General features: G+C 52.7%; 9 protein-coding genes across 9 annotated transcripts; 5 read left to right on the top strand and 4 right to left on the bottom strand.

Moving 5' to 3' along the window:
* Positions 1-1,570: 1,570 nt before the first annotated feature.
* On the bottom strand, positions 1,571-3,418 carry AYO21_06864 (hypothetical protein; the record flags this gene model as incomplete). Its single annotated transcript, XM_022656823.1, has 2 exons — positions 1,571-2,207; positions 2,292-3,418. The coding sequence occupies 2 exons, from the start codon at positions 3,416-3,418 to the stop codon at positions 1,571-1,573; spliced, it is 1,764 nt and encodes a 587-aa protein (XP_022510938.1).
* A 704-nt stretch (positions 3,419-4,122) lies between these two features.
* AYO21_06863 (hypothetical protein) lies at positions 4,123-4,801 on the top strand (the record flags this gene model as incomplete). Its single annotated transcript, XM_022656822.1, has 2 exons — positions 4,123-4,243; positions 4,371-4,801. The coding sequence occupies 2 exons, from the start codon at positions 4,123-4,125 to the stop codon at positions 4,799-4,801; spliced, it is 552 nt and encodes a 183-aa protein (XP_022510937.1).
* Positions 4,802-5,486: 685 nt separating this feature from the next.
* On the bottom strand, positions 5,487-6,161 carry AYO21_06862 (hypothetical protein; the record flags this gene model as incomplete). The annotated part of the gene is made up of 1 exon (XM_022656821.1): positions 5,487-6,161. One exon carries the CDS (start codon positions 6,159-6,161, stop codon positions 5,487-5,489), a length of 675 nt encoding a protein of 224 aa, XP_022510936.1.
* A 1,060-nt stretch (positions 6,162-7,221) lies between these two features.
* AYO21_06861 (hypothetical protein) lies at positions 7,222-10,872 on the top strand (the record flags this gene model as incomplete). The annotated part of the gene is made up of 8 exons (XM_022656820.1): positions 7,222-7,390; positions 7,452-7,528; positions 7,584-7,991; positions 9,011-9,146; positions 9,478-9,881; positions 9,996-10,325; positions 10,377-10,404; positions 10,691-10,872. The coding sequence occupies 8 exons, from the start codon at positions 7,222-7,224 to the stop codon at positions 10,870-10,872; spliced, it is 1,734 nt and encodes a 577-aa protein (XP_022510935.1).
* A 626-nt stretch (positions 10,873-11,498) lies between these two features.
* AYO21_06860 (hypothetical protein) lies at positions 11,499-12,623 on the bottom strand (the record flags this gene model as incomplete). The annotated part of the gene is made up of 1 exon (XM_022656819.1): positions 11,499-12,623. The coding sequence occupies one exon, from the start codon at positions 12,621-12,623 to the stop codon at positions 11,499-11,501; it is 1,125 nt and encodes a 374-aa protein (XP_022510934.1).
* Positions 12,624-14,060: 1,437 nt separating this feature from the next.
* AYO21_06859 (hypothetical protein) lies at positions 14,061-15,981 on the top strand (the record flags this gene model as incomplete). Its single annotated transcript, XM_022656818.1, has 4 exons — positions 14,061-14,535; positions 14,626-14,713; positions 14,824-15,480; positions 15,546-15,981. The coding sequence occupies 4 exons, from the start codon at positions 14,061-14,063 to the stop codon at positions 15,979-15,981; spliced, it is 1,656 nt and encodes a 551-aa protein (XP_022510933.1).
* A 529-nt stretch (positions 15,982-16,510) lies between these two features.
* AYO21_06858 (hypothetical protein) lies at positions 16,511-17,880 on the top strand (the record flags this gene model as incomplete). Its single annotated transcript, XM_022656817.1, has 2 exons — positions 16,511-16,543; positions 16,639-17,880. The coding sequence occupies 2 exons, from the start codon at positions 16,511-16,513 to the stop codon at positions 17,878-17,880; spliced, it is 1,275 nt and encodes a 424-aa protein (XP_022510932.1).
* Positions 17,881-18,397: 517 nt separating this feature from the next.
* AYO21_06857 (hypothetical protein) lies at positions 18,398-20,175 on the top strand (the record flags this gene model as incomplete). Its single annotated transcript, XM_022656816.1, has 4 exons — positions 18,398-18,575; positions 18,639-19,457; positions 19,511-19,682; positions 19,737-20,175. 4 exons carry the CDS (start codon positions 18,398-18,400, stop codon positions 20,173-20,175), a joined length of 1,608 nt encoding a protein of 535 aa, XP_022510931.1.
* A 728-nt stretch (positions 20,176-20,903) lies between these two features.
* AYO21_06856 (hypothetical protein) lies at positions 20,904-22,668 on the bottom strand (the record flags this gene model as incomplete). The annotated part of the gene is made up of 2 exons (XM_022656815.1): positions 20,904-21,182; positions 21,262-22,668. The coding sequence occupies 2 exons, from the start codon at positions 22,666-22,668 to the stop codon at positions 20,904-20,906; spliced, it is 1,686 nt and encodes a 561-aa protein (XP_022510930.1).
* Positions 22,669-24,087: the final 1,419 nt, after the last annotated feature.

Raw genomic sequence — 24,087 nt, 5'->3', positions numbered from 1 at the left:
TTATCGGTACGGGCCCATCCTAGGTCAGATGGTACGGTCTTACCTTATATAATAACCCTCGCCCGGAGCCGCGGCGTATATTAGATTCGAAGATTTCTCCTACCCTCGACGGCGTATAAACGAAGAGGGTATAGGCCGCGTAGTTCTAGACTAGGCTTCTCGGATGGGTATACTAGTGCTAATCCTTTTACTACTTATGTTTATTTAGAACGATAAAATGGGGCACCGTCATAAAATGTAGTTACCGTCGTTCGGTTAAGAGGTTATACTTTTTCTTTAACTCCGTTTCGATGTACTAATACGAACTCTTAGCTTCGCCGACGGAAGCGAAGTAGGATGAAGGAGATAGGAGACGAACATAGTATACCGACTCCGACACCTCGTGGGGGATCTTTCGGTTATCAGGTCGTCGCTGCTAAGCCGCGCTAAAGTCGGTCTACTTTTACTTTACGTAGCTTAGACTCTAACTATCCTTTATAATACCGTCTATAAAATGCTTCGCGGACCGTAAATCGTAGGGGCTTACGCTAGGATTTCGCCTTACATACCTACGCGCTAGAGTCCACCTCGTTAGTAGAGACGAGTACGACCCGTACTTAGGCGGGCGAAGGACTTACTCATCCTAAAAGTCAGTCATTCGGTTATAGTTTAACTTAGTCCTAGGTTCGATAGGTTTACTAACCCGATCGCCATTTACGTCGGCGTTTATAATCGACTACTAGCCGTTCTCCTCCGCTTCATCAAATACTTCCGCCGCGGTTTTCTTTCTCTTCGGCATGGGGAAATAGTGAGTAGGGTAGTGAGCGCCGGAGAATGGTAGAAGATTAAGGAAAGACGAGCGCCGAGAGGAAAGGAAGGGAAGACGACTGGGAAGGGAGGGTTAAAGTACGACGAAACGCTAATAAGTTGCGTTTAGGTAGTTAGAAGACCAGAGAGAAGGAGTGGTTCATACGATAAGTAGAGGGAGGGTAGGGGAAAATGTAAGGCCGGGAGAGGGGGAGGGAAAGGAAGAGAGGACGGTGAAAGGAAAAGAGGAAGAGAAGCATTGTCCTATAGAACTGGGGGATTCAGTTGACCCCGTCCAGCGACGTAGCAGGGCATCCCTTAGGGATCCTACCTTTCATTAGGGCCGAAACGGGCCCTCATCGATGTAATCGGGTAAAGTTACCACGAGGCTGAATGTACGCAACGTTAGCGCCTATAGGACTGGAGCCCGAACGGGAGCCTCCCTAGTAGGCGAAAGAGTACGGCAGGAGCGGGCCAGAGCCGTGAGGGAGCAGAAGGGAGTGGAGGAGGAGACCGAAAGAGAGGAAGGGAGTGGAAGAGAGTAGACGAGGGAGCGATTCGACTAAATAGTCGTTAGCGGGAGAGCAAAGCGGCGAGGGATGAGTCAGCGAAATGACCTACGGCGACGAGTGTTCGGGGATTATATATATATATATATATATGTATATGGATGTATATAAACCCCTTTTCCACTAGCAGTCTTTTTTGTCTTTGGCCATCGTACCGAAATAAATGTATGACCGGCCACCGATCCTATTCGACTAAGGGAAGAGGATCAACTCGCTCACACTCGAGGCGTGTCTTCTTTCTCGGTTTGCCTCTCGGTTTGGTTCTTGGCTAGGTTCTTCTTCTCATTCTCTTTATCTTGCTCCTGTTTCTTCTTCTCTTCCACCCTCCTCCACCGCTGCTGCCGCCACTCCATGCCCCATCTGGCCTCGACCCAGAGAAACACCGTCGCCGCGACCATGAGCATGGCGACGAGGAAGAAACACCAGCCGAGACCCAGCCCGGTGAGCATGTCGTTGACGACGGCTGCACCTACGGCGCCGAGGCCGCAGCGGACGAGGTTGGAGGCGGCGGACGCGGTGGAGACGCTGCCCGGATAGATGTCGGAGAGGAGGGTGCTGAGCGAGTTGGAGGCGACGACGAGGCAGAAGCCCAGGATGAACTGCAGGACGAGCGGGACGGCGAGGGAGGCGTGGTGCTCCAGCGCCCAGCCGTAGGGCAGCAGCACCGCGATTTGCAGGATCTGTGTGAAGAAGACGGCCTGAAGGCGGGCGCGCTCGATGGGGAAGTTGCGCAGGTCGTCGCCGCGCTTGCGGTCCACCGTGACGCCCAGCCTGAGCGCCGTGCGCCGGTAGTTCCAGTCGAGGAGGCGGCCGTTGCAGAACGAGCCGACGGCGGCGGCGACGCCGAGCGGTCTACACGCTTGATCAGTTTTGAGCTTCGAACAAAAAGATGGAAGAAAGAACAAGGAGGGAAAAAGGGGGGAGATGACCACTCACAAGAAACATAATCCGACCTCAAGCTCGTTGAGCCCGTATAACCTGGGAAACACGGTCGGTGTACTCGTCATCAGAACCAGATTACTGAACATCATGATGCCCGTATACATGATGATACAGAACGCGTCCGGGTTGGTGAGAATGACAAAGGACCCCAGCGGGTTGGGGAACCGGATCTTCGCGTCTCGCTGTCGCTCTGCCAGGTCGTATTGCGTCCGCTCATAGTCGCGTCTCTCTTCGGCGCTCATCCTCTTCAGCCGCCGCCGGCCGGCCACGTACTGGACGACCGACTGGCGCCACCACTGATACGGCACGATGCTCCCGTCGTCCACGATCTTGCGGTGCGTTTCGGGCATGAAGACGATATACAGGACCAAATACCCGCCACTGATAATAGTGAGGAACCAGAAGACGGCTCTCCATCCTAGGAACTGTGTCAGGAGGCCGCCGATGGTGGGGCCCAATGCCGGTGCCGTCAAGACACCAGCCGCCATGGGACCGATGTACTTTCCCCGTTCGGCCGTGGTGGCGATGTCGGCAATGACGCCGTATCCAAAAGCGACCGTGCCACTGCTGCCCGCGCTCTGCAGGCACCGCAGGACGAGTAACGCGGCATAGCTGTCCTGCAGCGCCAACCCAATGTTCGCGGCCGTGTAGATGGTGAAGGCGATGATATACCCCAGCCGTCGCCCGCTCGCGTCGGAGAAGGTGCCCATGAAGCTGGGCGCCAGGCCCTGGAAGATCATGTACGTGGTGATGGAGACGTTGATCAGGCTTTGGGAGAGATTGTATGTCTTCGTCAAAATCGGGAGGACCGGGTAGTAGATCTGGCTGGACAGCGGGGAGAAGAAGGACGCCATGGCCGTCATGGTCACGATGAACCATTTGGCGCGGTCGGAGAAGGCGCTATACGCTTTTCGCTCGTTGGTTTTGGCGGGAGTTAGAGCTGGGGGTTGTGCTTCGACGTCGCTCTCCTTCAGCTCCAGCGGTGGTGGTGGTGGTGGTTCAGACGCTCCTTGACCGGGGGAGTTTGTGGTGTCGGTGACATCTTCGCTGTTACAAGGACAATTCGCTTTCGCTTCCCCGTTCGTGTCACTAACAGTAGTGTCCATTTCTTTTGTCGTCATGATGGAAAGGGCCAGTCAAGGAGGGACCTAATTTGTTTCCAAACCCAAAACCCGTGTTGACCGAGTATTGATATCCCGCACGCTGCTCTATATGGAGGTCAACCTGGATGAATGAAGTATGCCGCTAGTTGAACACTGAGAGCCGTCCAACTCTTTCGTTCAATTCGGGTACCGATGCTGACAGTCTATGGATCGAGCTGTGACGAGTATCTATCGTGTGCATTGGAGATTGACGCATATAAGCGATAATATTTGCTTGAATAGATATCGGCATCAGCGAGACCTAAATCATTTTCCTCACCTGGAAATATGCCACCTATTTTGTAAGGGTCGTCGGCCTAGTTTTGCTCTTTTCGCCCGTTGCAGGCGGTTCAAAGAATGGAAAATAAACTCGACGTGGCCCGGTGTCGGGAACCGGCCACCAAAAACCGGGCCGGTACAGGACGACCATAACCCCACGCGATCAATCCAGGGACGACGGAGCAATCAGGTCCTGTCTCTCTCGCTATAATTCACGCAGTCCCTTGTCAACCGGAGAAATGTCTCAAATTGCTGCCTGTTCACTGCCTCATCGCGGGATCCAAGGGATTCGGGTTGGTGTTTTTCCTTCCACCCTCTTGAGGAAGAAAAAGAGAACCTGGACCGTCGACATTCAATCTACTCGTCCACCGGCGTCACTCGGCCAACGTGATCCCTAGCCAGCCATGCCAGACCATCAGATCTTCAAGACTGTGGTGGCACTGGTTGAAAAGGACGGATCGAAACCCCTTCAATTGGCCTTTGGCTCGCGCGTCGTGAAACCGGGCGACAAGATCCCCAAGGGAGGTGAGTTGACTTTTTCACATCAGTGTCCCTGTTTCTCAGGTCATGGAGCGTCCAAACAATCTGCCGTCAATCTTGGTGGTCTTTCTCTTTTCTTGTCTATTTTCGCTGACTTAAACCCCTTGAATAGAAGCTCAAGGACTCCCAACACTTGGGTGGGACACAGCGGGCCCAGACCAGAAATTCGTCGTCCTCAGCCTCGACCTCGACGCACCTTTTCCCTCGTTCGCGCCGCTGAGTCCCATCCTGCACTGGCTCCAGACTGGTCTCGTCATCGGAGGATCAAGCAGTGCCGATGGCGTCGCTCCCGCTGCTGCTGGCCAGCTAACCTCGCCGGACCCCGCCATCGCATTCTGGGCAGGGCCCGGCCCTCCCCCAATCAGCAGTCCGCACCGCTACATCTTCCTGCTCTACGCCCAACCACCCGACTTTGACGCACGCACGTTCACGAAAGCGGGTGGCTTTGGGATCAGGGACCGCATGAGGTGGGATCTGTCGCGGTTTGAAAAGCGGGCGAAGCTGGGCACGCCCGTCGCGGCGACGTATTTCTTGAGCAATTAAATTCTGGGCGTTGCGGCTTGGTTGCTGTCGGTGATATAGGGGGATTAGGAGTATTATTATTATTTGAGAAGGACAAGGCAAGGCGTGCTCGTGCTTGGTTTGTCTCCTGGGCACTTGGTCAGCACTTTTTACACACGTCAAAATGCGAGGCCGCAATGAAGCTGTAATTTGTACGAACCGCTTCAGCCACGAATCCTCGACCAGCAAAGAACGCACGGAAGAGATAGAAGCCCACCTCCCTGTGGCCGATTGCTGAAATCTTTCTATTTGTCTAGAAACATCTATCGCCGAGTTCTACATTTATTTGGCTTTGCGACAGTCCATGAATAAATCTTTCCTCTCCATGCCGTCCGGTGCTTGTTCGAACAGATCCCCCAGTATCATCAAGACCCCGGCGACTTCTGCATGTGGCAAGCCTCGCCAAAGCTTGTGCGCCTCTATCTGGTGGCGTCCATCTCCACTGCTTCTCCATAATTTCCCGAGCTGACTATCCAATCTCGCCAGCGATAACAATTGACGATGGTGGAGTGCGTAGCCTCAGGCCACTGACCGTAATCGGTCACAGCTTGTCCAGATTGCCGAGGGGATATGTGCTTAAGGTACTCAATTGCCCTGCTCAAGATCAAGGCCGCCACCAGCTCGAATCGACGGGTAAAGGACCTGCTCGGCGGCGACCAGTGACAGATTATAACTTCTCTTGTCTCTTTGTGAGCACCCACATGCCCTCGGCCTCGGTCAGAACCTTGCCATTTTTGTCTACTATTTGACCCCTCGATAGCCACTTGCGACCTTCTTTTCCTACGAGCCAGCTCCTCACGAGCACGTCTCCCGGCGTGGGTACAGGCGCACGGTAGGTTATATTCAGACCGACGGTGAAAAGCGCACCTCGTGGTCCTGGAAGGTGTTGTTGGTGTAGCATCGCACAAAGTCCCATCATCTCGTCAAGAATGGCGCAGGCCATGCCGCCGTGTATGACTTCGGGATGGCCATCGAGCCCCGGGCGACCGATCGACAACAGAACGACGCATTCGGGGTGCTGAGGTACTTCGGTGGGCTCGCTGTGGTTTGTTCTCAATTTTAATTGTCCCTTGGGGCTTTCTGGAGGGTTGGGATAGTCCTTCAACTGCAGAGAGAGGAGGTGAGGAATAGTGTCAGGCGAGTTGATGGTACGAGCAAAGAAGTAATCTTCACCCGTGTCCTTTAGAGTGCGCGAAAACGTAGGGATGGCCTTGTAGAGAGGATCGGCCAGGTATTTATTCGTCCATTCAATAGATGCAAAGTACCGCCGGTCGTCTTCTGAGATGGAGTGGCTGCCGATGAAGTCGGCCATAAAGTCCGTCTTTCCATCTTGTTCTGACATGGTGGCCAGTCGTGTTACCTGTCACACATTAAGTACCCAAGTCGCTATAGCAGAATGAGCAGAGCGGCTGGATGCAGACCGCAGTTGTAATTGTATAACTTTTTTTCGGTTTGTATCTCTCCAAGACCACGGCCACGGGCCATGGGGGTCCGAGCTTGTGCCTCGGTCTGCTCGGTAGGTGTGACCAGTAGGAGGCGTTGCATCGCGGACAAGATACGGCTAACTGCATCTTGCTTTGTGAGTGGCGGGTTTTCGGCGGCGGATGTTTCTTGCTTGGGGTGTCCGATGCCTAGAACTGTTTGGGTCTGGGCACCAACTAGGGGTGCTCAAAGATTGTCGCAGTGGAGTTGGAGGGTGAGGGGCGCCGGCGATGCGCTGCCCTGGTGATTGGCGCGGCCCTTAATGTGTTTTAGAATTGCAGCAGAGTGACGAATGGGTGGTCCAAGCGGGCGAGCTCCCCAGTCTGGCACCCTGTCGTTTTGGGTTAATAGGTCTCTGTCGGTGCCTCTAGGGGATTCCAGGTACCAGCTAGTCCCTAATCCAGCAAAGTGGGTGACCAGATAGCGGCATCGCCATGGACTTGATACCGGCGCTCCTGGGAGCTAACAAAAGTGAATGGTGGAAAGGTGCAGCCAGAGTCAGTGAACGCGCAATGGAATAAAAAAGCCACCACCATCCTCTCCCAGCCTCTATCTTGGTCGCCCTTGAAAATTCCATAGCAACCGAAAAGCATCTTGGAGAGACTCCATCTCGCCGTCATCGCCCTCAAAGACTGATAAAGGTGAGCTCTTATCCCAACAAACGGGTCCTTCTTTCCACCCAACTGTCAGTGTGTGTGAATTCTGCCCTCCACCTCCCACTTCACCGAGTACCAACCCACACCTTCTCATCCCTCTCTCACTGCTCTCTGTCTCTCTCTCTCAGTGTCTGCTTTTTTCCTCCACATACTCTACTTCATACATCCATCAGTCCAACTCTACCAACGTAGTACTTTGAGCATCGATTTGACACTCTGCATAGACAGAAGAGTCCAGCCCGCACTACCTTCACCACCTCCACCATGCAGTACCAGATCCTCCTTGCAGCTTCTCTGGCTGCTGTCGCCCACGCGCAGACCATTGTCACATCGAGTGCATCTTCGGTCGCAGCCTCTACCACTGTGTCGCAAGCGATGCCTGCGGTGGCTACTGCTGCCTTCAACCCTGCTGGAATCGATTCCACGACTGCATGTAAGAGAGAGGTCCCCACAATTTTTGTCTCGATGGGGAACATACTGATTTTTGAACCTAGTCAACTGGTGCCATGCTCAGCTGAACACTTGCCCCCAGATCTGTGGTGGGTCTGCTTCTCAAAACCAGTGTGATCAGGTATGATGAACGCAGCAACATCCTCAAGCGATCCACAGCTGACATTTGTCTCTAGACCACATTCACCTACACCTGCGTTTGCGCCAACGGAACTGTGCCTGACTGCACCGCCTTTGCTGAGACTCTTCCATTCTACATCTGTCAAGAGACCTACATCCAGTGCGTCAACAACAACCCCAACGACGCCCAGGCACAATCTGCATGCAAAACGAATGAGCAATGTGGTACTCGCAATGCAACCGCCGAAGCCATTGCGCAAACGTCTGCTGCCTCTGCTTCGGTCACTTCCACCTCTTCTGCTCCTGCCTCATCGGAGACCGCTTCTGCGACCGACACTGCCTCTGAGTCCGCTACTGCATCGGCTTCTGGATCCGACTCCTCTGCCACCGGTGGTGCTGCCATGGGTGTCTCTCAACAGATGACCACTGGTGTCTTTGCGGCTGTCCTCTTGGCGATTTTCAAGGTGCTGGTCTAGTCCAAGACTTGGTTGCCGATTCGTCCCAATATTGTAATAATTGGACAGAGTTTTGCGTCTCGGGGGGACTGGAAAAGCAGAAAAGTATCATGGTTACGAGAAGAAGAACATTGGTGACAGTTTCATGGTCATGGATGATGGAAGGATGACTTGGTTTTAAATCATGTCAGGATGGTCAACGGAGTGGAATGACGATATGCGGAAGTGGGCTTGACGATTTATGTTTTTTGAGCGTGTCGGCTTGTGGCCAACAGCACTTTCAATCCTTTAGCGAGCGCGTCTGTGAGGGCTTCAGTTTTTGGAGGCTAAGGGGGGGATAGTACTATTGCACAGAGATCAAAAGCTGATAGAGTGCTTAATTAATGTCCATGACAGGGGTTGAGTGAGACATGGTTAGGGTTTTCTTCCCCGGATCTGCATTGAAGGATCATCAACGTGGACGAGGAAGAGTCTTTGTTGAATGTTTCCACTTTTCTAAGATGCCACGGCGTATTGGCGCAGGCGGAGAAGGTCGTCACAGCCACTCGCTGCACAAGTACTTTGAATGAGGAGATGTAAACATGTGGCCAGTGACTGTGGCTAACACTAAGGCTTGGCTGTGGCTGAACGCTCAGATGCTCCGAACTGCGCCCAAGGTTTGCTTTCCCCTCACGCATTTCTCTTGAAGAGAGAGGGCAGCACCAGACAGTCATTGATTATTGGACCAACACCGAGTTTGGCTGGAGCTCCTCTCTCCATGTTTGCGAGGCTGTGGATGCTGGCCCTCCGTTTGACCGTGTTTACCTCTCACAGGCACTTGAATAAAGCTGGGGTTCATATTGCACCTACGAAAACAAGTATAAAGAACAAGTACATACTGTACCTCTTTTGTTGTACGCTGTACTCGGTAGTCAGTAGACTGACCTGGCCTGGACTGGTCTATCTAACCAAGGATATACAAACATACCCTTGTCGGCACCTCTCATAACTCATTATATTTCGTGAACCCTCCACTACATCGCGCATAGCACATCGTCCTTCGATACAAAGACCCCTGCGACACGATCACTATGCGCGCCCTCCGATACCACGGCGTCAAAGACCTCCGCGTCGACAACGACATTCCCGAACCGAAATGCGGCGAGAACCAGATCAAGGTCAAGCGTGAGTCTACGCACCATCCCGGACGGGTCAGGTCATGGACCATCTAGCAGAGAGTCAATCGTCTTGTTGTCTTGTATTTCGCAGTCTCTGGATGATGAAAAGCTGATGGATTGTGATTGCGCGTTTTGGCAGCTGCTTTTTGTGGGATCTGTGGAACGGATTGTGAGTTGTTCCCTCGTCCTTTACGTCCTTGTCCTCTGGCCCGAGATTGGATTGGAACGAGTCGAGCTAGCCGGCTAGCTATTATCATCACTCTAAATGGGGCAACACATGTGGTCTAGGAAGGACAGTCAGTCTGCATGAACCATTTCAAACTTACTATCGTTTTTAGTACACGAATACTCGTCGCCGACATTCATCCCACAACCCAACTCTCCCCACCCCCTGACAAAAGAGGTGATGCCCGTCGCCATCGGCCACGAATTCTCCGGGGAGATTGTCGAAATTGGCAGTTCGGCGGCGTCCCACCCAAACTTCCAGGGCCAGACCCTCGAGGTCGGGGATAAGGTCGCCGTGCAGCCCACCCTGGCCTGTTTCCACTGCGGCCCTTGCCACGATGGCTACATCAACTGCTGCGACTCGGCCGGGTTTGTGGGGCTGAGCGGTGGCGGAGGTGGAATGAGCGACTATGTCTGTGTCGACGCGCAGTTTGTGTTCAAGTTGCCGGACCATGTCGGTTTGGACGTGGGTGCGCTGGTAGAGCCGTTGGCCGTGGCGTGGCATGCGGTTGACCAGGTGAGAATAAGGTTCTTCACAGACACTTTTTTTCGAGGAGAAGACGAATGAGATTTACGTGGTCTTTTATTCAAGGAGTCATGTGTGATGCTGATGCGAAATCTATGTGCATAGTACCCTTTGAAAAAAGGCGATGCCGCGCTCGTCATGGGTGCCGGCCCCATCGGTCTCGGGGTCATCCAATGCCTCAAGGCCCGCGGCGCGGGCACCATCATCGTGGTCGAGATAGCAAAGGAGCGGCAGAACTTTGCCCGGGCCTTTGGCGCGACGCATGTGATCGATCCGAGGACCGAGGACGTGGTCAAGAGGAGCAAAGAAATCACAAACGGTCAGGGACCGCACGTCGCGTTGGACGCGGCGGGCGTGCCGGCCAGTTTGAGGGACGCGGCGTTGGCGGTGAGGGCGCGCGGCACGATTGTGAACCTGGCGATCTGGGAAAAAGAGGTATGTATCTCCCTGCGTTGTCGCCTTCAAGTGCAGGAACCGCCACGACAGCGGTGGAGGTTTGCGAGACGGCAAGAAGGTGAGTAAAGGGGAATTTTGACGAGGCTGATTTTTTATTACGGAGTGACAGGTACCGTTCCAACCCAACACCCTTGTATTCGGAGAGAAGAAATACTTTGCGAGTAAGTCATATCATTCCCACTTCATACCTTTTTGAATTCATTCTCCTTTTTTTCGTTCGAGGAGGAGGCTATTCGCAGACTTAGTAGCTGGTCTGAAGCCCGAGCATTCATCCATCCATCCATTCACTGTGTCGTGATGTACATCTGCGCACACCATTCCGTGACTGATCTGCTACACGCTAGTCCTGGGCTACCTCCAATCCGACTTTGCAGGGGTCATCAACGCTCTCGCCGACAACTCTTTGCAACCACAAAAAATGATTACGAGCAAGATCAAAATCGATCGCGTGGCCGAGGACGGGTTCCGGCCGCTGATCGAGGACAAGGACAAGCACGTCAAGATCCTGGTTGATTGTAGAGCGTGAGAGAGATGGAGAGAGAGAGAGTGAGGTAAAAGATGGAGAGAACGGGGTTGGGGCTGGGTCTGGGGCTGCTGGAACTGGGGAATATATGATCGGAGGCGTGTGGGGAGGGATGTGTATGTTTGCATGTATGCATGCCCATGCCCAATACCTAGCCACGTAGCTGCATCACTATGTACCATGCACAAGTACGAGCAGTGAGTAACACCACCACCACCACCACACGCATCCCATCTCCTCGAAGTGATAGACAGACACTCCCATACCTCGCAGGTACCTAGATATCTAGACACCTGTCTACCTGCTCGCAGAATCTGCGTGTGCCGATTTCCAAATCTTTGCGTGGCCATCGTAGTCTATCACCCCCTGGTGCGGTGACACGATGGTTCAATCAAAGAGCATGACGAAGTTTTTTATTTTGAAATAATCGAAATAAAAATTGAAAAATGTTACTGTTCGAATGCGTGTACAAGGGGCCACCGCCAGGGGTATCATCTATCGCAAAAAAATATGCCCATACCATATATATCAACGCTGAACTTGCAGATGATCTAGTCTAGAGAAATGACCAGGAAACACACGCGCACCAGTACAAGTAGCAGTAGCAGCAAACTCCCTTCGCCCTCCACTTAGATGGGCCATTCACTGTCCACTTTCCTCATCCACGATCTGCAGGTGTGGAAATTGCGAATCTTGTATCTATCGCTCGCCAGATTCCTCTCAATCAGGATATCCGCCTGCGAGACTATGCTCTCCCAGAGTTCCCGGAGCTTCCTCTCCCTGACTTCCCCCTTTGCTTTCCAAATCTGCTTGACGAGAAGCTGGACGACTGTCAGCGCGCCGCCCACGCCCAAGGGGCCTGCACTGGACAAGAGCCCAAAGACACAGTCGACCAATAACTCGAAGCGCGAGCGGTTCTTCTTGTCGTTTTCCAGCAATCGACGGAGCGCTTTTCGAATCCCGACTAGGAGGAGCCCAAGTTTCATGCCTCGCTCTTTGTGCTCGTTTGGGTGACTGGTGATCAGTCTTGTCAAGACTCCTTTCAGGAAGTTGGTGGTGGTTCTCTGATCGAGTTTCATGAGGAGATCTGCGATTATCGGGGGAACCAGTCTGAAGAGTTGAAACGAGCCGAATTCCCCATTATTGGCGCGGCGGGGTTGCGTGTACTGTCGCACCGTGGCATTGACGAGGCTGGCGATGATTGAGGCGTCACACAGTGGTGGCCGGATGTATCTGGCAAGATACTCCAGTGTTCTTGGGTGGGCCAGACCAATCAGCTCACCGACAAGCTCGGCCTTTTCCCCCGACCTAGAGCGCAAGGCAATGGAAAGGATCAGGACGGTGGCCTGGTCAACGTGGACATTGGACATGGGTCTATTCCCAATTTTTAACCATATCTTGACTCTCTGCTTGGACAGCGCGTGAAGCAGCATCAAGCAGTGGGTTCGATCCAGGTACTTGCGCAAATTCAGGCTTGTGTACATGACTTGATGCGACCTTGGCAGAGGGAGTTTGTCGTATCCAGCGACGGATTTGAAGATGGCCTTGTAAGGCTCGTTCCGGGGATTGATGACGCCCTGAGCACTGTCGACATACGAGAGCTTCCCTGCACGCGTAGTCAATACCCGAGTCTTGTTCTTTGGGCGTTCTAGTGGCCATTGATGAGGCTGCTGTTGGGTGATTGATGGAGGAGGTCCTTGGATCCGGGACGAGTAATGTCGTCTTCGCTCGCCCAATGTTGGTTCTGAAACCATGATCTCTCTGAACAGAAGATCAAGTAAAGTGAAGAATGTCAAGGTAGGAAAGTTTGATCTGGATCAAAGGGCAGGAATCCCCCGCGTCTCGAGAGAAACTTATATACCTTGTTAAGAGCATGACGAGGTGACGATACCAGCGAGTATGCCTTGTCTTGGTCATCTGGCATGAAGCTGAAGAGAAAGCGAAAGGTCTAAACGAGCTCCTTGGATCTCTCAGTGCTCAGTATGTGAGAAGACAAGCTAGCACCAGGGGTTGTCAGAATTTTGTGGTTCTTTTGTTAGGGAAATTTGGCCGTTGCACTATACACCCATATACACACAGTCCTATCTTGACTCTTTCCGCTTGCCAGGGCTCGGCACGGGGCGTCTTCCGTGACATCATCTCTCCTGGGTTTCATCCAATGAGCGATCAATAAGCTGCGAGCACAGCCTCCGTGTGCGCCTGAGGCGCCGCAGCCACAGGTAAGCATAGCCCCACATTTTCGGCAACGGAAAAGGTAATGTTCCCGCTCTCTCGACTCATGGACCGGAAAAGCTTGTCTCCGCCATGCTCGCTCCATGGATTCAGGATGTCCATCCCTCGACCAGATTGCAAAGGATATTATCCTCGACGATCATGACGGTGCATCAAAAGTCTCTTTGCAGAGTACCGAGTATCTCTGTCTTTCATCTTCCTTCTTGTCCTGTTATTCCATGTCTCCACATCCAGCACGCAGAACGCAGAACGCCAAAGGAAAATATTCTGGATCGCCAGGTGACCAAGGAAATCTCAATGTTCAATAATTGCGAACCCTCGGAAGGGGGTTTCCTCCCATTAATGAGCACTCACGAAGAACTCCCTTATCCATATTACCTCGTTCTGTGCGATGATCGGGAAGGTACAAGGTTATTCGGTAGACTTGTAAGAGGTACTACTCGCTAGCTCGTAACCGTCTCCCGGAGACCGAAAATAGTTTGCGGGGGCCGTTTTTTTCTTCTTTAGTCAGCTTCGTTTTGGAACAGATCACAGTGTTTAGGGTTAGTACACTAGCAGTTAGTACAAGTAGTGCAGTAGTACAGGATTTCAGCTTACAGTATAAATAGCCCTGGTACCCAGCTCGCCAGGTAGACACCTATCCCGGGATATATCACATACATACTCGTAGGTTTTTTTTTACGAGGGGCGTATGTCTGTCTGTGTGAACCGTTGCCATTTCTTTATTCGACGTCCAGGACGAGGTATCATTTACAGGGGATAGTGGACGGTCGAAAGGGGCTGAGAAGAACAGAGCGTCCGGCCGTCAGCCGGAGAGGCAATCTTATTTTTCTTTCGGAGGATCATCATCTTCATCACCGCTGTCATCCTCTCAACGTCTGAGCATCTCTATTACGTCTCTGTTGCGAGAATCGAGAATCGGCAAGATATAGGGATAGAGAGAAAGAGAGTGAAACAAGATGGCTCAAGTCGACCTCGTTGCCACCATCGCCCGAGTCGCCGGCGTCGGCACCAGGCTGTCCATCGCGCTGTACACCTTTTCCGAGACCGTCGCTATCACTACCACTCCATCGGCGTCCTCGGCCTCATCCTCCTCCTCATCTTCTTCTACAATCCCATCCTCCGCCTCCTACAAGGCCAGAGACCTTGCTCGGGACGTGTCGCTGACATGCTCGGTGTTGGCGGAACTACGCGCGAACCTGAAACCCCAGGATCATGATCATGACGATAATCACGCAAGTCATGATAATGGCAAGGCCAAGCTGGACTCCAACGCCGACGCCGACGCCGACTCGGACTCGGACGCGACGTTGAAGATAGCCAAGGAGATCGTGGTCGAGTGCGGAACCGTGTTTAGGGATATGGACGCCCTGGTCGCGAGAGCCGTGGAGAGCTCGTCGTCATCGTCAAAGGGAGCCGTGATCATGGAAATGGGTAAGTTTAGCCAATCCCGCTCCAACTGACTCCATATCTGTCTGGGCCACAAGCTCCAATGACTTTTCTTTTCTAACAAATGATAAATAGACCACCTGGGCGGAAACCTGGACCGGATCAAGAGCACGCTCCTAATGATGCTTAGTGACCTGTTGAACGCGGCGGATTCGACGGACGAGTATGTTTTCTTACTCGCCCCCCCCCCGTGTGTATCTCTGACAAAACAAGAGACCCTGTGAGGGAAGAGACTCAATTATCTAACTAACTGTTTGTGTCACATGTGTGTAGGAAGGAGAGCTCGTCCAAGAACCCCAGCGACGACGACGACGACGACGACAACGCCTCCTCAAGGACGCTGCTAGGGAACATGCTCCGCGCAAACGAGGAAGCTCGGAAAAATCATCAACCCACCCTCAACGCGACCGGATCCCGCGATAACGCACGGCCCGGTGACTCAACCATCCAAAGCTGCCTGAGACACATTGGCAACGCATTGCTGCGGTTCGAACACACCAGCTCCGCAACCCAGCACCCTTCGCGTGTCCGCGTCCGCATCGAACTGGAAAAAGTGTTCGGTCCCTCGCGGTACCAGCCGGGAAGACCGAATCCGTGGGTCGTCCGGTCCATCGTGCGCAGCACGGCTCACCCCCGGCCTGAATACGCTGTCCCTTCAAACCCCGAGCCGGACATGTACTCGAGCGTCGCCGCGGGAGCCCTCGAGAGTCTAAACATCGAGGATTATGACGAACCGCAGTATTACAGCCGGGCACCGGCATACCAAGGCGATGGGGCAGGACGAGGCCCTGCTTTGGCGAGAGAGGCCCAGCAACCCCTAGATCCCTCAGAGAGGGGACAAGGACAAAGAAGGTCCAGCCAAAAACCTTGGTATTCGTCGGTGTGGGAATCTCTTCCTTCGCCGACGACAGCAATGGGTTCCATTCAAGAGTGAGTCTCGACCCTTCCTCGATGCTGTATCGTGCTTTGGTTGGAGCTAACGCGAATTTCTCCAGAACGATCAAAAAGACAAGTCTTCTTTTCGGGGCGGATGAGGAATCTGGAGATTCAGACCCCGGCCTCAAGCGCAATCAGCCCAGAGTCGGTGCAGCTGTTCCTCCTCAGATACTCGAGCAAGGCAGCGCAAAAATCACCAGGTCACCAACCTTTGATGACATTCTCCTGAGTCCTTCCGACAAAGGCCAATCCACATCTCCTCCGCCAGCCACGAACATGAACCTCGAGAGGACTGCCGACTCAACCACAAGACCTTCTGAGCCCAAGACAGCCGAGGAACCAGCGAAACATGACTCGCCAGACCTCTCGGCCCCCATGGCCAGCACGGCTGAACCCTCAAAGGAAGCAGCAGACTCTTCTGTGGATGACCCAGCGGGGAAGGAGTCGGCAGATAAAAAGGATCTCGATACAGTCTATCAGCCGCCGAAGCCATGAAATCCTGTGCGACGATCATTAGTCTAAACTTCCCTTTAAACAACTATAAATAAAAGCATCTGTGACATGGGAAAGGGGCTGAAGGATAACCGTATTTTGTGGGATGGATATACGATCAGCTCTGGGCGCATACGAAGGGCGAGGCTGAAAGAAATCGGGCTATGGTGGGATGAAGAGCGCATCTATCGTATAATCCATGCATGGGTCAGCTCAACTGGTGTGTCAGAGAGGATTGATAGCCTGATTCTTTGCTCACATTGCTGTTCAATTGGAGGCCTAGATTCTGCCTCGTATCTGAATACGACAGTTGAGACATTCTATTTCGACGTGTTATGCCACATTGGTTTGGCACCAGTTGGCTGAATTTCAGTAACCAGGGTATCGGCCAGGGCCTCACCACATCTATACTTCGAAGGCTTAAAGGCGAGATAGTCCCCAGCTCGCCCCGAGAAGTGTCTGTTCACTTGTGATAAACCTGAAATCAGGTATACCTTTGTGAAGTTGTGACACGGCTGGCCGATTCATGATCATGAGTGTGTCGCGTCGTCTGAATGTGGTGATCGTATGTCAAACCCTGTGCTCAAACCTGAGGGCCAGGCTCCAGAATCCTTGTTCCTAGAAGTCATGAATGACGTCTAATCACTTTCATAATCGCAGGTAGGGGGATCCATTGCAGGCCTCTGCATCGGTGTTGCGCTGAAGACCCTCCCTGAAATTGGTTCGATCACTGTCTTAGAACGTCAACAGTCAAGCCAATTACAAGACCAGGGAGCTGGAATTCGCATTGGGGATGAAGTCGGAGAATTTCTCCAGAGATATGCAAATGCACCCATGAGTTGCTACGGCATTCCGATCAACTCGTTGAATATTCTCGACGCGGAAGGTAGAATAATCATTCACAGAGACATCGTCAACAATTGTGCGACCACCTGGACTCAACTATTCCGCGTGTTAATGCTCGCATTTACAGAGAGGAGTGGTGAGGAGACAGCTTCGACCACGTATCGCTATTCCTGCAACGTACGGGATGTGATCGAGTGCGACGACAGAGCACAGATCCATCTCGTAAACGACGCTGGCAAGGAGGAGACCTTGCTCGCGGATCTCGTTGTCGGCGCAGACGGGGCTTCATCCAGGGTGCGGGACATTATGCTCCCGGACACGAGGCGCACCTATGCTGGATATGTGCTGTTCCGGGGACTCGTACCGGTTGAGGATATCTCAGTTGACGCGAGGCAGGTCATGGACTTGTCTGCCACGTTTTGCTTCAACCAAAACTCCCAAACGCTCTCCTACACCGTTCCAGCCAGCAAAGTCGGCCCTCCAGACTCCCACAACTTGGTCAACTGGGGTTGGTACATGAGGAAGACGGATGAAGAACTGGCAGAATTAATGACAGACGTGAACAGCGTCAGGCACTGTTTCACACTGCCACCTGGTGGCATGTGTACGCGGTTAGCTGACGAGATGAGGGCGGACGCGCAGAATGAACTCTCGCCACAATTTGCGGAAGCGGTGGCCAAGACCAGAAACCCGTTTGTTCAAGTGATCACAGATTCTCTAGCGCTCGAGAATACCTTTAGAGGTGGAAAGGTCATGCTGGTCGGGGATGCCGCTGCCGGTCAGAGGCCTCACCCAGCCTCAGCCGTTACCCAAGCTTGTCTGCACGCACAGCTTCTGCGCCTCCATGTGCAGGGCAGGTTATCGCCCGATGGCTGGAGTCGGGAGGTGCAACTGGTCTCTTCCACAGTGGTCTCTGCCGGTCAGGATCTTGGTCAAATATGTCTTTCCGAGACTCTCAATCCAAACGAGAAGGTCAAGTTGTACGTCGCAAAGTCTGTGACGGTGCAGAGGTTTCTGAACGAGCGATGGAGGCTGTGTTCATCCGAGGTGAATTGAAGATCATCGTTGAGACTGTGACTCCGAGTATGTAGCAAATGGAAGCTAGGTAGATGGAACACGAGAAGAGAGCGCCGCGCACAGATCCTGAGTCGCTGTTGATCGTGAAAGGAGCCTGCAGCGCAAGTGAATGGTTGAAGAGGGAGCGCAGGAGACTGCGGTACTGGTACAATCGATGTGTAAAAGCGGCGTCTAAAACTGTGATTGGCGGGCTCGGCCCCAGACTGTAAACAATCCAACAAGCCCGCGATGCAAGCCGCTTCAGTGCTGAACACCACCTTCAATCCTGTCTTCACGCCAATTACCACGCCCACCCCTCCTCGAATGCGCTGCGGTCCGATCACTCTTTAGCAGAGATATTGTTATAATGAAATCCCCTAGATTTTAACCACCGACTCGACTCCGCGCCTGCGCATGCGACTCAATCCACCAACAAACGCGGGATCCGACTCCCTCGCCCACCTCCAACCCTCAAATCACAATGCTAATTGCGCGTCATCCGCTACATACTCTGCCAATGTCATCGATCCAAAGGCCGACTCGAAGGTTAAGCGCGCGAAATCACCAGAAAGATGACGCGACAGTCTATTCAACTCAGGAACAAGGGAACCGAAATGCGAAGACCACTGTTGGCGCCTCCGATACGGTAGCTGCGCAAGCAGCCACAGCCCGTAATGAGAAGAAAAGGAAAATGGGTATGTAAACAACGGGAGGGACCCAGGCGAAATGCGAGCAGAAGGACTTACATTGACTCTTAGATTATGACGAGGAGGATGATGGGTTTCAGTTTAAACGCGTCAAAAAGAAGCCGCCTCCACGGAAACAAACAGAGAAAGGGAGAGATGGCTCATCACCCGAGGGCGATGCGCCTATACCTCAACCGGCGGGTGACAGGACCGAAAGTGCAAAGCATGGAGAGACGAAGCGAAAGCCCTCACAACGAAAGGATGGAACCTCGTTCCCAACACCCGTTCCCAAGGAAGATCCCCCCCGGCGTCGCTCAAAGCGCTTATCCAAAGATAACGAACAACAAGATAGAAACCCTGTCGGAGAAAGCGAGCGCAGGGAGGAAACGAAGAAGCGCAAATATAATGTTAAAGATCCCCCCAAACTGTCGCCAGAGAAGAAGGTGGACGAACCACCTCCTTCAAAGCGACAAGAACATCCAAAAGAGGACGCTGCTTCTACAGAACAACAGGTACATGCTTCGACCAAGATTGCGCTACCTTTTGCGGACACGCCTGTCATCAAACGAAATAAAGCCATGCGAGAGGGCAAAGCCGGCAAGGGCGAAAGAAGGAGTAGCTTGGGCATGCGCGGGCGAAGGGCGAGTTCCCTCATCGACTCAGGGAACTCCAGTGGTGAGCATTTCCAGCTCAGTAGTCAGCATTTACTAACTCTCCATGAAGCCTTGCCTCATCCCGAACTGGATGTATCGGACTATTACAAGCACATCGAAAGTGAGGGTCTCCCGGAGCCTAGACGGATGAAACAACTTCTCATCTGGTGCGCCGAGCGTGCTCTTGACGAAAAGCCATTAGGTGCGGGATTTGGGGAGGCCAGCGCAATACAAGCAGGTTTGCGGCCCTGAAATCGCTCGAATTCATCTGCCATGCTAACTTTTTGACAGCTCGAGTGATCGAAGAAGAGTTGCTGAAAGAGCTGGCGAACAGATCCAATCTGTCGGACTGGTTTGGCCGCGAAGAAGTATCCGTGCCATCGGAACCACTTCCAGAACGGCCGAATCCCAAGAACACGCAGAACATTGAAAAGATTGCCGAATTGGAGGAGCAGATTAAACGGTGAGACATGCGAGCCGGCAGACGTTGTGGACACGATGCTAATGGTGATGGCAGCTTGCGATCCGAAAAAGAGGCACTGGAGAACTTACTACGACCTCCCAAGATACTCAGCTTGCAGGAACTTGACGTGCCAACCAGCCCATCGCAAGCAAATCAATTAGACAGAACACTCCTGGACGAGGCGGATGCAACTGCCCTGGACTCAATAGCTCCCCAGGCCTCGCCAACCACGGATCAAATATCACGGCGCCTAGGTGACATTTTGGAATCGATAGGCCCGACAGTCGACAAATTCGCAGACGGGATCCACAGGATAGCGCAGTATCGAACCGCAGCAGACGGCGTGGCAGGAAGAGCTTTAGCCATATGCGCCGAGAAATTGACACAGCGAGAAAAAGAAGGGACGAAGAAAGCGCTGGGAGTACGATCGGGGACCAGCCCCCCAAGAGATCTTGGGGGAGTGCTTAGAAGTTTGAGCCGAGCGGACAGATGATGACTGTATACAAGGTCTCGTGGTGGAAGATATTGCTGGTGATAGTGGTGATGCCATTGCTAGTGCTGGCGAGGACCATGTTGATTTTCTCTGACCCGCTGGCCCTCCTAGCACTGGGTATATGTGTATGAATGAAATAATGCTTGACGAGTTACACTATTTACAGTAATCTGACCGGCATTGCTTTTTCTGCGAAGGAACTTGTGGGAATACCCAAGGCGCGGTTTAACCTCTGTAACTGCTGCTGCAGCAGTGGTAAGCGGTGGAATAAAGGATACCGGATAGTCTTGTCGAGTCATCGTGGCCATGTAGTCACCGTTGTTGGTTCTGAGTACTCGGTACACACGAGGCTGATGGACGACGTCCTCTGGAAGAGGAGAATACAACGAAGCAGGGAAGAAATGAGGAATGAATCCTTGAGTAGAAATTCTCCATTGCCGTGCTCTCGTGTGTGCCGTTGATACATCATCTCACCTCACTTCACATCGAATGTCGAGGTCTACTGTGCCGAGTATATCTCAAAGAGGAGAGCTCTTGAGCGAGGGATGTCGCGTTATATTGATCAACAAGGACGAGGACGAAGGACAAGACGCCATTCGGAGTCACGACAGAGACAAGAAACAGAAACAGAAAGAGAAAAGAGAAAGGCAGCAAGCAGTCAGGCAGGCACATAATAATACATACTCATACTCCTATACCCCGATACATCGGACTTGTTTTGTCGCCGTCTAGAAATTCTCCTTGCCCCAAACAAAACTGAACCCTTTGTCCCCCGCCTCGGTGTACATGTTACATTTGACGTGCAGGTCCGCCCCCAGGCCCTTTGGACCGCAAAAGAAGACGCCGCACTCGCCCGGCCAGTGGATCTTGCGGATGCCGCGAAACACCATGTCCCAGTTCGGGCGGCCGTAGTTGGTCGCGGTGCGGAGGCCCGTGATGGCGTCAGTGTCTCCGGAATTCAAGACGATGTTGGATGCTTGGGCGGCGGTGATTTTGGCGGTCAAGTACTGAAAGGACGTGTTAGTGGGAGTTTCAAAAAGGGACAATAAGGGGGGAGGGGGGGGGGGTGAAGAACGTGAGTCGTACCGCATGAATTTCAATGGCGTGGCTCTTGTCCTCGTTCTCAATCGCCGTGAGTAGAGACTTGAACCACTCGAGCGATCCAAAATCTCGGCACACCCAGAAAAAGTACACCTTGCGTAGTCGCGTCCTTGGAGCAGAGGATCCCGCGTCTCTCATGCGGTACCAAATGGACTTGAGGATCGAGGCGAATGGCGTCACCCCAATACCCGCGCCGATCAAGAGCGCGGTCTCGAACTTGAAGACGTCTTCCGAGGCGGATCCAAAGGGCCCGTCGATGTACAGCCGCGGGAGAAGTTTGGTGAACTTCTCACCGTTCTGGTCAATTGTAGACACGTCTTCAGAGTACGGGCCTTTCTTGTCGTCGATCGCTTTGAGACCTTGACATCCGAGTACTTTCCCTAGGGCTTTGGTGAAATTGCCAACCATGCGGATATGGACAGAGAGATAGTCCTCTTCGGGCGCAGACGTGAGCGTAAATGGATGGTACTGCCAGAGTGATATCTCCGGACAACATAGGAAGATGTACTGGCCTGCCCGGGTTTTGGTGTGCTCTTTCTTGATCCGGATCTCGACCACGTTCGAGGGGTGCTCGATCACCTTGGTTATATAAGTCTTCTGATAGCCACGGATTTCGCGTAGGACACGCTCCACGAGATAGGTAAACCCCCCTACCATCCAGTACAGATAGAAGGAGCCGTTGCCGAAACAGAACGGTTTGTTGTCAGCCGGGATCATGCAGAACGCGCCGTGGATAGACCAGAAGATGAAGAAGATGACAAAGAGATGATGGGTATTCCAGAAGCGCTCGTAATTGGCCCGTCGAGGCTTTTCGAGGGCGGTGAAAAACATGAGCATGATGGTGATTGTGAGAATGTAGCCGGTCCAGCCGGGGCCTGTGAGAAAGTTGAGTTTGACGAAACCGATGAAGCCTCCGTTGTTCTTTGCAGAGAGTTGTGCCACGTTGTGTAAATGAGCGATAGTGTGGACCCACGTGAAGAACACAATGGAAAAGCCCACGAGTTTGTGAAACGTAATGTTCTTGTCAAAGGGAATGATTCCGTTGAGCGGTGTTTGTCGAACGAGCGATATGAGAGTTCGACAGACCGGTAGAAGAATGCAGGCGACATCGAAGTGTAGTACCAGGGCTGCAGATCGAGCAATGGGATAGCCGTAGCCGAAGGTGGCGCGGGCTTTGGTTAGGTTGTCCTTGAGCTGATAGTTCATAAAGCCGAAGCCGTACAACATGCAGTGCGCGAGTATAAAGATACCGACGAACAGACGGCGAGATCCTTCATTGACCATCCATCTATTGAACTTCTCTTTGGGAGACAAATCTCTAGGCTCTTCTCCACTGACCTCTCCTGAGAGGAGCATTCGCATTAATGGTGTTGACCTTGATCTTTCCGCCATGATTGGCAACGTCGACAAGTCAGGCGTGTGGGTTGTTGAATATGTTAACGGGCCCCCGGTGAGATGTTTGAAGGCTTGGAGGTCTCTGTGTGACGTCGTGGCAAGTTGATCGCGGGATTATGTCTGCTGTTGAACGGGGCCAGCCGACGTCCAAGTGGTTTTTGGGATATTGTGTGATGAGTCGGACAGTCAAATGCAAGAAAAGAAATGCTATGGACCGACCAGCGGCGTCTTCGAAGTCGTGTTAGCTTAATGAAGCAAAAAGTTGACAATGCAAAAAGAGAAGACAGAGAAAAACCGAGCCTGCGGCATGTTCATATTCCATGTTTGGCAGATAGCCCAGAAGATCTATAAGGATATTTGCCCTAACTATTTCCATAGGCGACGACCAACAGTGGTGTGATAAGGAGGGAATGGCGACATATGAAGTTCTCGTCTCTGGCCAAGCGATGACGATCTGATACACATTGAGCCAGCACCTGAGACGGGGGGTTGAAGAAGCGGGGGGCAGTGGACTGAGGAGCCACATTGGTGGTGAGAGCAGCGATAGAGACCGTCCTGGAGTAGAGCATGCGGAGGCAGATACAGCAACCATTCGACTAGAGTCGCCAGACAGGAGGCTGAGGTGGTGTGATATCTTGTAGCAGAGCCTCGCGCAACCCAGGGGAAGCGCGTTTCATGTAGTTGGGTCCCAAGCCTGAAAGTCGGATATTCTAAGGCTGACCATCTCTTGGCCTGATCGCTTTAAAGTAGGGTAGCGCTTGGAGTAATGGATTCATCTTAGCAGGACTTACAAGTATCAGGGTGATTTCCCTTGTTTTGAAGATGGAGACATGGTGGTGACAGCAAATCAACTTGGGATGAGGTTGTTGCTGGTCATGTTCAAAGCAGCATTGTTTATGATCAACGTGACTGGCACGTGAACGACGAGGCTGAATGCCGCTTTACGTCATTTGATCTTCAAGTTCCAACACGGCGCGTGGCTTGGAGGGTGGCAGGTTCTTGTTCGACTGCCCATCTCGAATCAATCTCGACATGTTGCAAAGCCAAAAAGCCTGCTTTCACTCTAAACTGGCACCTCGATGTCCTTGGCAAAACGCCCCCTTATGCCGAGTCACTTGAATGTTGCAGAGCGTCATACCAAGAACTCTTCCAGCCTCCGCAGGTTGTACTTACTGACTTGCTAGCATATAACAGCTGCGACTTCCCCAGTGAAAGATATCTTCTGGCCCTTACACTGTAACCTCTCGTTTCACAATCCACTTCTATTGTCACTTGGCCCTCATCGTGCGTCTGGACCGTACCAATAGCACTCATTCTCTTCGTGAGTTACTCGCACTACCAAACCATTCTGCAATCAGGAACACCGCGAACCAACACTCCTCGCCGCGTCGTTAGCCTACCTCCCTCCCCAGCCAA

The sequence above is a fragment of the Fonsecaea monophora genome (genome assembly GCF_001642475.1).
Source record: "Fonsecaea monophora strain CBS 269.37 chromosome Unknown Scaff49, whole genome shotgun sequence".
NCBI classification, from domain to species: Eukaryota; Fungi; Ascomycota; class Eurotiomycetes; order Chaetothyriales; family Herpotrichiellaceae; genus Fonsecaea; species Fonsecaea monophora.
Note: the sequence above shows the minus strand (reverse complement) of the source record. Positions and strands in the feature narration are given on the sequence as shown.